Raw genomic sequence first — 14,384 nt, 5'->3', positions numbered from 1 at the left:
GCATCCCTGTTACCTAATACAATAGTGTTTCCCCGAATTTGTCCAAGAGAGTGTTAATTCTACAAGATGTTAATAGGTATTCTTTGAAAAAGAGGTGCTGGAAATAAATACTTATAAATTACTGATTTCGCCCATAATCCCAGCACTTTGAGAGGCTGAAGTGGGAGGATCACTTGAGGCTAGGAGTTCGAGACCAGCCTAGCCAACATGACAAAACTCCATCTCTACAAAAAAAAAAAAAAAAAAAAGCCAGGTGTGGTAGCACACACCTGTAATCCCAACTACTTGGGAGGCTGAGACACGAGAATCCCTTGAACCCAGAAGGCAGAGATTGCAGTGAGCCGAGATTGTGCCAGTGCACTCCAGCCTGGATACTCTGTCTTAAAAAAAAAAAAAAAAACTTATTTGTTTGCTCTAGATTTCTCAGCCTCTTTATATGCAGTGTATTTTAATTCTGTGTCTCTAATAGGGGGATATAATAGCATTCTACAAGCTCATTGGGTCATGATTTTTTTATTGTTGCTAACTATCTAGAGGGATTAATGTTATTCAGTAAAATTTGGGGAAACACTAGCCAAATGAATAAATTGTTAGCCTTTAGATTGCATTCAAGACCTTTCATAATCTCCCATGTTAAATTAAATATCCCCTACTGTTCCCTTGTCACTCTTTGCATATGTTCTTCTGCATTTGTCTCTTAATGTACTAGCATTATCTGTATCCATCTTCACCATGGACCATGAGTTTCATGGGCTCTCTTTATCTCTGTATCCTCAGCACTAAACAGTGTCTGGCATGTAATAGCTCAATAACAACCCACTGAATAATAAATAGATCTGTTCTGAAATAGGAATTTTCCCCAGCTCTATTATTATTGCCATACTAACAGGATCATTGGTTTCTTTAATTTGTAGGTTTGGAAAAAGAATTAAAATTAGAGCTGAAACAGACCTTCAAGTTCATCTAGGCCAGCAGTTTTTAGACTGTGTATCTTCAATATTTCACAATCCTCTTTCCCACAGTTCCCTTTCCCTTCAGGGGCTGTTAAAGGGAATAGAAAGGAAAAAGTGGCATATGAAACACATGTTCTCTTAGCAGCTTTAAATGTTAGGTTTCTTAAATTCCCTTTGAGGAGGAGTTCTGAGGCTATACTTTGGGAGCTATTGGTCTAGAGTCCAATCCCTTTGCTTATGAAGAAATGATAACAGGCCCAGAATAATTGGCTTTCCCACTGTCCCAAAGTTCTTAGTAACAGAGCCAGAACTAGGATTCAAATGATCTTACTTTCACAGTGCTCTTTGCAAAATTTTGAAAAATGAAAAAGCTCATTAGATTATGAACTAAAATTCAGTTATGTGTTCACATGAAAACCTGTACATAAATGTTCACTGTAGCTTTATTCATATTAGCCCCAAACTGGGCACAACCCAAATGTCCCTCAACAGATAATGGATAAACAAACTGTGACATATTCATACAGAAGCCATACATGTAATAAAATGGCATAGAACTAAACACACACACAAATAAGTGCAAATAAAACCAGTGCCATGTGAATGAGATCATTGGATTGTCTCCATGTCAATATCCTGGATGTGATATTGTACTGTAGTTTTGTAAGATGTTACCATTGGGGGAAACTGGGTAAAGGGCACAGGGGATCTCTCTGTATTATTTCTTACAACTGAGTGTGAATCTACAGGTACCTCAAAAAGTTTAAGAATTTTTAAAAATAAAAATACAGATGCCTCCAAAAAATAAAATATTATGTGGATTTATTATTTAGAGCCAAACTTGGAATGCCACAGTTTTTGAGTCCTGAAGCCCAGAGTCTTTTACGAATGCTTTTCAAGCGAAATCCTGCAAACAGATTAGGTAAAAATTTTAACTAATTTGTTTATGTTGTATGTTTGTTGGTGTTTGTTTTTAGGGGGGAGTATATATTTGTTTTGTGGTGGAATTATTAACTATTTAGACAAGGCTAGGCCTGGTGGCTCACACCTGTAATCCCAGCACTTTGGGAGACCAAGGCGGGAGAATTACTTGAGTCCAGGAGTTCAAGACCAGCCTGGGCAAAATGGCAAAACCTCATCTTTACAAAAAATACAAAAATTAGCCAGGCATGGTAGTGCGCACCTGTAGTCCCAGCTACTCAGGAAGTTGAGGTAAGGGGATCACTTGAGCCTGAGAGGTTGAGGCTGCAGTGAACTGAGATCGCACCATTGCGCTCCAGCCTGGGTGACAGAGCAAGCCCTTGTCTCAAAATTAATTAATTAATTAGACAAGTATTGAAAACAAAGGCCGAGCAATATGTATATTTCTCCTTGAAATAAAATTACCAATGAATCCATTTTTGATAGGTGCAGGACCAGATGGAGTTGAAGAAATTAAAAGACATTCATTTTTCTCAACAATAGACTGGAATGTAAGTATAGAATGAAAACTTGCCTGAAATATTTCTTTATAATTAAAACATGTGTAAGTCTCTTTTTTTTTTTCCCTCCAGAAACTGTATAGAAGAGAAATTCATCCACCATTTAAACCTGCAACGGGCAGGCCTGAAGATACATTCTATTTTGATCCTGAGTTTACTGCAAAAACTCCCAAAGGTAAGGAGAAAATGTGAAAACCCAAATATAAGACAACAAATATGTTTTTTTCTTGTTCCATCAGAAAATCTTTTCCAGACTCAGGGTGCGGTGGCTCACACTTGTAATCCCAGCACTTTGGGAGGCTGAGGCGAGCAGATCGCTTGAGGCCAGGAGTTCGAGACCAGCCCGGCCAACATAGTGAAACCCTGTCTCTACTAAAAATACAAAAATTAGCCAGGTTTGGTGGCATGTGCCTGTAATCCCAGCTACCTGGGTAGCTGAGGCACGAGAATCGCTTGAACCTGGGAGGTGGAGGTTGCAGTGCATCAAAATTGCACCACTGCACTCCAGCCTGGGTTACAGAGCGACACTCTGTCTCAAAAAGAAAAAAAGAAAATCTTTTCCTGGATAACTCTCTATGCTATCTTCAAATCTCCTAAATTTGCTGTAGATCAACCTTGTATCTCCCCCGTTCCACCCCAACTAGGTTATTATTGAGGGCTGCAGTTTCTAATATGGTAGCCAGTAGCCACATGTGGCTAATTAAATTTAAATTAATTAAAATTTAAGATGTAGTTTCTCAGTCACACTAGGCATGTTTCAAATGTTGAAAAGCTGCATGTAGCTAGTGGCTATCATATTAGACTGTAAAGATAAAGAAAATTTCCATCATTTCAGGAAATTCCATGGGACAGCATTAATTTTGAATACCATTAACCCTATAATTCATCTATTTATTATATTCTTCAAACGAATTAGCTATTTTCTAGGCTCCGAGGGTCTAGGATGTTGGTGTTGTAATGGCAATACACAATCAGAACAGATCTGATACAGTGCCTCACAGGTATCCCAGAAAGCAAGAGGTATATACTGTGTACCTGAGAAATAGAATTCCAGAATAAGTGAAAAAGGTCATAGTGTCAACAGTTTTTCCCTTAATTTCCTTTCAAATGAATCTTCTTTGTCACTTCTTACTCTTTTCAGATTCACCTGGCATTCCACCTAGTGCTAATGCACATCAGCTTTTTCGGGGGTTTAGTTTTGTTGCTATTACCTCAGATGATGAAAGCCAAGCTATGCAGACAGTTGGTGTACATTCAATTGTTCAGGTGAGTGGATGTCTAAATAATTTTAGATTTGGAATGTTATAAGATATAGTTCATTCTGTGAATAGATTTTTTTCTACTGACTTCAAGTAAGCAATTTAAAATACATTTTAGACTGAGCACAGTGGCTCACACTCGAAATCCCAGCACTTTGGGAGGCCAAGGCAGGTGGATCACTTGAGGTCAGAAGTTCAAGACCAGCCTGGCCAACGTAGTGAAACCTCTATCTCTACTAAAAATACAAAAATGAGTTGGGCATGGTGGCGTGTGCCTGTAATTCCAGGTACTCAGGAGGCTGAGGCACAAGAATCACTTGATTCTGAGGCAGAGGTTGCAGTGAGCGGAGATCACACCACTACACTCCAGCCCGGGTGACAGAGTTAAAACTCTGTCTCAAAAAATAAAATACATTTTATATCATTAACTTTACTCTTAGAAATTTTTTTCATATGTCATCGAAAAGGTTGCAAGAACCAAAATCCTAGATACCTATGTGACTTGAAAGTAGAGTTTTAGGCCAGGCGCAGTGGCTCACGCTTGTAATCCCAGCACTTTGGGAGGCCGAGGCGGGCGGATCACGAGGTCAGGAGTTCGAGACCAGCCTGTCCAACACAGTGAAACCCCGTCTCTACTAAAAATACAAAAATTAGCTGGGCGTGGTGGCGCATGCCTGTAATCCCAGCTACTTAGGAGGCCGAGGCAGGAGAATCACTTGAACCCAGGAGGCAGAGGTTGCAGTGAGCCGAGATCCACCACTGTACTCCAGCCTGGGTGACAGAGCTAGACTCTGTCTCGGAAAAAAAAAAAAAAAAAAAAGAAAAGAAAGTAGAATTTTAAAAGAGTTGAGATAAACATGACGATGTTGTCTATGTCCTGTCCTGTGCCTCAAAATGTTTTTCATGCCAAGTTTGTTTCACCCTCTGCCTCCTTCAGGTTAGCTGTGATGAATTGAGGTCTTCTGGTTCTTTGATACCTTAGAACAGGAGTTGGCAGACTTTGTCTGTGAAGGGTCAGATAATACTTGAGGCTTTGTGGGCTATATGGGCTCTGTCACAACTACTCAACTCTGCTATGTAGCACAAAACAACCACAGACAATACATAAACAAGTGGGCATGGCTGTGTGCCAATAAAACTTTGTTTACGCACACAGGCAATGAATCAGATTTGGCTCACTGGCCATAGTTTGTCAACCTTTGCCTTAGAAAGATACAAGAAATAAAAATGAACTCAAATCTTAAGTCATCTTTCTAATCAAAAGGAACTAGATACATCTTTTGGAACATTGGATTGTTTTTAGGATATCATTTGTACTTGGATTTGCTTGATGATTAAGTTGCTTTTGCTGTAAAGTTTTTTCATGAGTCAGTTATCCTGTTTTCCATTTTGTAGGAAAACAATTAAAACACTGCTTTTTAAGCAGAGCTCATGTTGAAATAGTCTGTGCCATTTACTATGCAAGCACATGAATGTATGGCAAGTTTTTAAATTATAAATTCTGTACCTAACATAGAAACCACAAACTTGTATATCCTACAAAATTCAAGTTTTAACATGTACAAAGCTCATAGGCATGGATGTCTCATACCAGTATAGCTAAGGGCAGCACAACTTTCCTCAGCCTGTTTATGGAATCAGTAAGTTGCTGTTCATCATCTACTGTGTGTTATTAGTCCCTAACCCATGACCAGCTTCTTTAGCATAAGTTGTGTAAGGCTATGACTTCAGGGTGAAGAAAGGAGGGTGTGGCTACTGAAAGTCCAAAATGGCGATAACAGGTATTGCTTGCAAATACATTATTTTTATTTAATCTTCACCATTACCCTCTGAGAAAATACAGGCTCAAAGTTACACAGCCTGTAAGTGGTGTACCTGAGACAAGAATTCAGATATTCTAATTCTGAATCCTCCTAAATCCTTTCCTTCTATACCGTAGGTTTCAAACTTCTCATTTGCAAAGGTACTTGAAAACCCGTAGTCGATTGGGGACTGGAATAAGGCTGAATCACAGACAAAGATATAGGCCCCATATCAAGTAGCTCTGCTTTTTCTGTCGTGCAAATTCAATTTTTATTTGTAACATAAGCTTTTTTAAGTCATATTTCTTGCTGTACATTTCATTGTAAACACTTCCAAAATCACTTGTTTGTAGAATAATAAGTACTATAAAGATGTATTTTTATTCTTATTCATTTGTATGTAGGGCATCAACAATGCATGCTGAGTAACATACTTCCCTATTATAAAATGCACTAAAGGCATTGTGGGATTCTTCACCAATTTATAATTTTTTGTAGCAGTTACACAGGAACAGTATTCAGTTTACTGATGGATATGAAGTAAAAGAAGATATTGGAGTTGGCTCCTACTCTGTTTGCAAGAGATGTATACATAAAGCTACAAACATGGAGTTTGCAGTGAAGGTAAATTTTTTTTATTTAAAATGCAATTCGTACAGTTCTTGTTCATGCATGTCAGTACCAGTTAAAAATTACACTCCTCTTGTTGTTAAAAGTGCCTTTTGTTATAAAAAAGTTAAATATCTGGCTAGTGATCTTCAGAGATCTTAATCTAGAACCCTGTGAGCTAAAGGTCAGGTGGTTATATATCTAGTTTGCCCAGAGCAGTACCAGTTTACACCTCAAGTGATTTTTTTTTTTTTTTACCTCAAGTGATTTTTAAAGTATCTTTTTACTCTGAGAGGTCCCCATTTTATGCTTAGGGTGTCAGCAAATTCCTCAAAATTGTGTGCAAAATTTTGTGTGTTTACATCTTCTCTGGCAAAAAGTTCATACCTTTCTTTGCATCTAAAAGGATCTGGGAACTAATAAATGAATAAAAACCACTATCATAAAATTCATTATCATTGGCTATTTTAATTTCATCAAGTATCCTAAGACAGAATTTTCTAAGCCAGAAACCAAGGAACCTAGCTCTGCGATAAAGTTTGAATTTCAAACCTTTAGTAGTAAGTGAACAAGCACTATGTTCAAGTCTCTTTTCACTTCTTGGAATAGTAACCTCTGCTCTCCAATCTCAAGCAATTCAAACAATGTCTAAAGCTTTCAACTTATTTGAACCTTAGGACTGGTTTATAAATATGCATAGCTCATATTTAGAGAGATAGTGACATTAGTTGTTATCACTCTTCTAAACTTAGATGTAACTGCTTTAAAGTTGTCAGTGTCTATAGGGCTTTCTGTCAGATAGAAGGATGAAGCATAAAAATACATTTAATTTGCTTCATTGGGAGGACAGTAAAGCTAATTTTAAAGAAGGAAATTTTTAAAAGAAATACATTTAATTTTCTATTTTCCTATTCATTGCTCTTATTGAAATCTAAGATACATAGAAATTTTCAAATTGCTTCCATGAAAGGAGAAAAGACTAATAATGTATTTGGTAGGCAGTTTAAGGATGTGTCTTGCCTCCATAAATACATCATAAAAAGCAGAAATGTCCTGAGGCCCCTTTGAATTACAGAAACCTTGAGGACTGTGCCTAAAACCTCAAAAATATCTCCAAGCTATTTGTGGATTTTTGTAACTTAAGTGATTCATAAAACCAATCCCAACACAACTGGATTCTACTGAAATTACCACACATTTGAGGTCCACAAGCACAAGTATAGATCTAATGCAAACTGGGCTCAGATTAGCAGATCCATGCCAAAAACAACCCCTCCCAGTGTGTTCTAGTTTTCAAAAGACTAGTCCCAGATCATCTCTTAAATTAGCATGTCTATTCCATATACCTCTCCTCTTAATCACCCATTTGCCTAATTCCACACTATCATTTGCAGTTGATTACAGTGGGCACCTATATGTTTATCTTCCCTGTTCTCCATATACAGAACTGTTTTACAAGTACAGTCCACCCTTGAATAACACAGGACTTAGGAGTGCTGATCCCCAAGCAGTTGAAAATCCACGTATAACTTGACTCCCCAAAATTTAACTACTCATAGCCTACTGTTGACCGGAAGCCTTACTGATAGCATATATAGTCGATTAACACATATTTTGTATGTTATATGTATTATATACTGTATTCTTACAGTAAAGCAAGCTAGAGAAAAGAAAGTGTTATTAAGAAAGTCATGCCAGGCATAGTGTCTCACGTTTGTAATCCCAGCACTTTGGGAGGCCGAGGTGGGAGGATTGCTTGAGGCCGGGAGTTTGAGACAAGCCTGGGCAACATAGCAAGACCCTATCTCTACAGAAAAATTGTTTAAAAATTAGCCAGGCATGGCTACATGTGCCTGTAGTCCCAGCTACTCAGGAGGCTGAGACGGAAGGATTGCTTGAGCTCAGGAGGTTCAGGCTGCAGTGAGCTATGTGCCACTGTACTCTAGCCTTGGCAACATAGCCAGACCTCATCTCTACAAATAATTTTTAAAATTATCTGAGTGTAGTGGTGTGTGCCTGTGGTCCCAGCTACTCAGGAGGTAGAGGTGGGAGGATCACTTAGGCTCAGGAGTTCGAGGTTGCAGTGAGCCGTGATTGCGCCACTACACTCCACCCTGGGCAACAGAGCAAGACCCTGTCTCAAAAAAAGAAAAAAATATGTAAGGAAGAGAAAATATATTTACTATTCATTAAATGGAAGTGGATCATGATAAAAGTCTTTTTCCTCATCATTTTCACCTTAAGTAGGCTGAGGAGGGAGGAAGAAGAGAAGGAGTTGATCTTGGTGTCTCAGGGGTGGCAGAAGCAGAAGAAAATCCACGTGTAATTGGTCCCTCATAGTTCAAACCTGTGTTGTTCAAGAGTCAACTATAAATGCATTTCAGATAGAAGATTGGACCCATGCTGAGAGTTGTAACCTGTTTCCTAGGTTGCTGGAGTGTCTGGGTATTTAGTGCATACTTAATTACTAAGCTGTTTAAAATTGAACATACAAAGGCCACCTAATTTGTTTCAGACTACCCTTTGAATGAATAGAAAGCAAAATTTGTCTTTTTTATATAATATTAGTTTAGCAGATTAAAACATTAAGAGAAATATTTTTAAGGAGCAGCCAAAATAAAAGGGTTAGAAAGCTACATTACTATTTTAAAGGGCTTTATTATAATAATTAAACCAAATTCTAACCAAATAAAATTCTAGGTGTGATTTTCTATGTAGCTTTTTGCCTAACTTCAAAAACAAGATTGTTCTTAGCTTTTGTAAGTAGCTTACAACTAACAGGATATTCAATTGAAGCATTTTATTAAAGAAAGTAAACTTTATTCAATAAGCAGATGCTAGTGGTGGTGTTATAGATATATCTAGCTCTTAATTATCTGTATTGATGGGGGGTTAGAAGTTGACTGAGTTCCCAAATGTTTAAGGCCTCAAGGATAGAAGAAAAGATATGTTAACTGTGTTCTTGGTACCTTTTCTCGAGGCTTTTTGAGTGTCTGGTTAAGTCCTAATCTTACTACAAACTTACGTTGGAGAGGCATGGTGGGAATGCAACTCATGAGTTGGAATTTACAGCCTTGCCATCTGTATCAAGACTGGCTTTCTGATTAAACAATCTGGCCAGGTAGTTGAATAAAACTGATTGATAAATGGCTTATTTATACACTATTTACATGAGTTAATACCCAAGGTCTGTAGCTATAAACAATTAATGTTTATAACTGTATAGTTCATGAGGTTTTGTGATAAATATTTGCCTTTTAGATTATTGATAAAAGCAAGAGAGACCCAACAGAAGAAATTGAAATTCTTCTTCGTTATGGACAGCATCCAAACATTATCACTCTAAAGGATGTAAGTAGATTCTTTAATATGGATCATTTGAATCAGTTGTCTAACTCACATTGGAAGTAGTGTATTTTCAAAAATCATGTGGTAGACAAAGAACTCATCATAGGCTGGGCACAGTGGCCCACGCCTATAATCCCAGCAGTTTGGGAGTCCAAGGTAGGAGGATCACTTGAGGCCAGGAGTTCAAGACCAGCCAGGTCAACACAGTGAGACCTCCATCTCTACAAAAAAAATTTTTCTTAATTAGCCGGGCCAAGCACAGTGGCTCACACCTGTAATCCCAGTACTTTGGGAGGCTGAGGCAGGAGGATTGCTTGAGCCCAGGAGTTCAAGACCAGCCTGGGCAACGTAGGGAGACCCTGTCTCTAAAGTATATTTAAAAATTAGCCTGACATAGTGGCTCATGCCTATAGTCACAGCTACTCTGGGGGCTGAGGTGGGAGGATTGCTTCAGCCCAGCAGGTCAAGACCGCAGTGAGCAGTTATCACACCACTGCACTCCAGCCTGCGCAGCAGAGCAAGACCCTGTCTCAAAAACAAAAACAAAACAAAACAAAACAAATTCAACATGGTAAGTTTAAAAAGTAGATTTGAAAACAATGTATATGTGTATATGGCATAATTTCATTTATCAATAAAGATATGTTTGTACAGTTATTTTTTTTCTACTTTTGCTTTAAGAAGAAAAGTACTTACGATATTATTGCTTTTAATATCTGCACTTACTTGAACACTTACCTAAATGTTCAGTGTTAATATTACTATTAGTTCATATTCAATATTGACTAGTCTCACTCTCCAGACTACCCCAAAGTATCTTCCACATTACTAGAAAAGAGATCTAACACTCATAACTACCCATTTAACTTCCCTGCCTACAGTCTAAAGTCCCTAGCCCCTTAAGACCCTGCCTTCCTCTGTAGTTTTCAGACTTCTCACACACCCTTTCTCATATACCTTATGCTCTGTGTTCTAGTATGTAAATTTCTTGCATATGCCTCATTTTCCACGCTGCTCTGTCTGAATTTATAGTTCCCTCAGTTGCTAACACCATCTATTTTCTTTACCTGGCTAACTACCACACATATAAGATTTTGCTAAGGCACTGCTTCTTCCAGGAAGCCTGCCCTGCCCATTGCCACCCCCAGGACAAGTAGAGTATCTTTCCCTGGACTGTCATGATAACCCTGTTGCCTATGTCTCTCTTGACTTTTATTATAACAAAGTGTTGGCAGTGTGAACTCCCCAGGTAGTGTTAAGTCTTCTCTTGCTAATGATGTTCACATAGGCCCAAAGGCCTTATCTGGGGGTTGTCAAAACTCAAATTTCCTCAGATTATCACTGCTCATGGAGACACAGCAAAACCTCGTCTCTACAAAAAATGCAAAAATTAGCCAGGTGTGGTGGCATGCGCCTGTAGTCCCAGCTACTTGGGAGGCTGAAGTGGGAGGATCACTGGAGCCCAGGAAGTGGATATTGCAGTGAGCCAAGATTGTGCCAGTGCACTCCTGGGCGACAGAGCGAGTGTCTGTCTCAAAATAAATAAATAAATAAAATTTTTCTTGAATATGAAGTGAGTTTAATTTTTCTTTTATATTTTAAACTTTGTTTTGGGCACATATAAAGTTTCAAATAATATTTACATTTTGATGTTGAAATTTATAGGTATATGATGATGGAAAATATGTGTATGTAGTAACAGAACTTATGAAAGGAGGTGAATTGCTGGATAAAATTCTTAGACAAAAATTTTTCTCTGAACGAGAGGCCAGTGCTGTCCTGTTCACTATAACCAAAACTGTTGAATATCTTCACGCACAAGGGGTAAGTCTTTTTAACACTATATATATATATATATATATATATATATATATATATATATATATATATATATACATACATACACACACTTTTTTCCTTTATGTTTGAGCTAAAATTAGATAGAAGTTACTTTATGCATGAAATGGAAAATAACTGCTATTAGCTGAATTACCCTACTGATCTTCCTCTATATAAACTTTTATTATTGAGATTGAAGTGTACCTTTGATATCCTAGCTTGTTTATGTTAAACTCTTGTGCTTCCAAGAAAAAGTAAGTGATCTCTTCTGACCTGGAAAACATAGCATTGTTTCTGCTAGGTCACTCTGTACTCATGAAAACCAGGCCCACTTCAGGTTAGAAGCAGAACCAAGGAATCCTGGTTTGTATTCATGTGTAAAAGGAAATTCTTAAAACAATGAGGCCAAGGAGTCACATGCTTCTGGCTGGTGGATATGCTCTTCATTCTTCTTGTATGCAGATTTTTAGTAAACAGCAAAAGAAAATTGTATTTCTAGGCCGGGCACAGTGGCTTATGCCTGTAATCCCAGCACTTTGGGAGGCCGAGGCAGGCAGATCACTTGAGGTCAGGAGTTCGAGAAAATCTTATTTTTTTTTTTTTTTTTTTATTATACTTTAGGGTTTTAGGGTACATGTGCACAATGTGCAGGTTTGTTACATATGTATCCATGTGCCATGTTGATTTCCTGCACCCATTAACTCGTCAAAAAATCTTATTTTTAAAACAAGGCGGCGGGGTGCAGTGACTCACGCCTGTAATCCCAGCACTTTGGGAGGCCAAGGTGGGTGGATCACCTGAGGTCAGGAGTTTGAGATCAGCCTGGCCAACATGGCGAAACCCTGTCTCTGTTAAAAGCACAAAAATTAGCCGGGCGTCATGGCGCATGCCTGTAATCCCAGCTACTCGGAAGGCTGAGGCAGGAGAATTGCTTGAACCCGGGAGGCGGAGGTTGCAGTGAGTTGAAATTGTGCCACTGCACTCCAGCCTGGGCAACAGAGTGAGACTCCATCTCAAAAAAAAAAAAAAAAAAAAAGAAGGGAAGTCTGGGAGGAAAGGAGAAAATGAGGGGAGGGAAGGGAGGAAGGAAAGGAGAACAGCAGACGAGTGAAGAGGAATGGAAAGCAAGGGGAAAATAAACAATTTTTTAAAAATTTTTTAGTTGACAAATTATATATGCTCATGGTATGCAACATGATGTTTTGATACATGCATATATAAAAGATTACTTCTTAAGGAGTTCAGTTTCAATACATTCTTCTTGTTTTGTCTTTGCCCCTGAAAGCCAAGTAGAATGTGTTAATTCTAGAGCTTCCTGACTTGTAACTTATCAAGATTTGCCTAGTATTGTAACTTGAAATTAGTAGAACTCAGTAGTCACTGAGGAACTTAGGACCTTGCAGTCATCAAAGTCTTCTGTGTTCTTTTCCCAATGCCTCATCAGTAATTCGTTATTAAAATAGTCTGGAGAAGTGATATCCTGGATGTGAGGAGCTAAATCTAATTTGATTGATTGGAACACAGACTCAGAATTTGGTGACAGAAGGCACACTTAAGTCTAAAAAGGAATGTCAGAGAAGCTTATGATAAAAAAGTACAGTAGTCCCCCACTAATCTGCAAGTTTGCTTTCTGTGGTTTCAGTTATCCACAGTCAACCATTGTCAAAAATATTGCAGTATTTTGAGAGACCACATTCACATAACTTTTATTACAGTATATCGTTACAAGTGTTCTAATTTATTATTAGTCATTGTTAATCTTTTACTGTGCCTAATTTATAAATTAAACTGTATCATAGGTATATATATCTAGGAAAAAAGAGACTTTGGTATTATCTCAATTTCAGGAATCCACTGGGGGTCTTGAAACATACACCCCATGGATAAGGGGGGACTACTGTACTCAGGTAGATCATTAAAAGAGGAAAATAATACAGAACTCTAAAGAAGAGATTTCTTCTTGCATGTGTAACACCTTGTATATCAATAGGCAATACCAAAAATAGAGTCCAGATTTGTTTTGGTTTTTTCCTTTTTACTCCTCAATGCCCTGTCTATTCCATTTAGTCTATCAGAATATATTTGTTGTGTATGTACCTTGTACATGCTGTTCCTTCTAGTTAGAATGACTCTCCCTTACTGTTCTTATGGCTCATTCATTCTGTTCTTCAGCTGTTGGATCAGATGTTACCTCATCTAGAGACTCTCCCTGACTGCCCTATTTAAAGTGACCTCCCTAGTTATGCCCCATCTCTCAACCTATTCTCTGCTTCCCCCAGAACTGTGTAAGCTCGTAGCATGGAAAAGCCAGGATCTTATGGGTCTTGTTCACCACGGTATCTATAGCAGCTTATATAATACCCTGGTACATGATAGACACTCAGTATTAAATGAGTGATCAACCTGGAGGTAGATATATTATTGCTGTTTGCAATTTTCCTTAACCCAATTACTCAATTGGACAAAGCGGAGGGAGGTAAGTACTATTCTTTCTTCCTCCTCCTCCTTGCCCCAGGTCTGTGTTAGAGAGTTATGCTTTACATTATCAGTATTTTATAATGTTGGGCTAATTTAAAGGTCAGCACTCATCATCTTGTTAAGTGCATTGCCTGACAGTTTGTGAATAAAGAACTTTCAGTAATATATTGTTAACATAACTCTTTAATTTGTATTTCAATTAGGTGGTTCATAGAGACTTGAAACCTAGCAACATTCTTTATGTGGATGAATCTGGTAATCCGGAATCTATTCGAATTTGTGATTTTGGCTTTGCAAAACAGCTGAGAGCGGAAAATGGTCTTCTCATGACTCCTTGTTATACTGCAAATTTTGTTGCACCAGAGGTAATTGTAAGAGAGTTTGCTTGCAGTATTAGTATGTTTTAAAACTCATTCACTATGTTTAATACAGAATTATTAATAATAATTTAATTGAAGACTTACTGAAGAAATAATTAGGATAAAATGCCAGCCTTTCATTTCCCTGTTTAATATTTCATTGACATCTGATTGCCTACAGAAGAATCTAAATTTCTTAAGATACTATAAAAGCCCTTGAGGCAGGGCATGGTGGCTCATGCCTGTAATCCCAGCA

General features: G+C 38.0%; 1 protein-coding gene across 11 annotated transcripts in view; it reads left to right on the top strand.

Moving 5' to 3' along the window:
• The window catches only part of RPS6KA3 (ribosomal protein S6 kinase A3), a 113,641-nt gene that overhangs the window by 89,352 nt on the left and 9,905 nt on the right, over window positions 1-14,384 (top strand). For 8 of the 11 annotated variants that reach the window (XM_055266987.2, XM_063634978.1, XM_055266988.2 and 5 more), the window contains 8 exons: window positions 1,787-1,875; window positions 2,361-2,425; window positions 2,507-2,609; window positions 3,576-3,700; window positions 5,994-6,119; window positions 9,366-9,455; window positions 11,118-11,276; window positions 13,973-14,134. In XM_055266987.2, the coding sequence (XP_055122962.2) occupies window positions 1,787-1,875; window positions 2,361-2,425; window positions 2,507-2,609; window positions 3,576-3,700; window positions 5,994-6,119; window positions 9,366-9,455; window positions 11,118-11,276; window positions 13,973-14,134 (919 nt within the window). The remainder of the gene's footprint in view (window positions 1-1,786; window positions 1,876-2,360; window positions 2,426-2,506; window positions 2,610-3,575; window positions 3,701-5,993; window positions 6,120-9,365; window positions 9,456-11,117; window positions 11,277-13,972; window positions 14,135-14,384) is intronic. The other 3 variants (XM_063634979.1, XM_055266989.2, XM_063634977.1) reach the window with 2 other exon arrangements.

This window comes from Symphalangus syndactylus, chromosome X (genome assembly GCF_028878055.3).
Source record: "Symphalangus syndactylus isolate Jambi chromosome X, NHGRI_mSymSyn1-v2.1_pri, whole genome shotgun sequence".
Classification (NCBI taxonomy): domain Eukaryota; kingdom Metazoa; phylum Chordata; class Mammalia; order Primates; family Hylobatidae; genus Symphalangus; species Symphalangus syndactylus.
The sequence above is the reverse complement of the archived record's forward strand: the minus strand, read 5'-3'. Positions and strand labels throughout refer to the sequence as shown.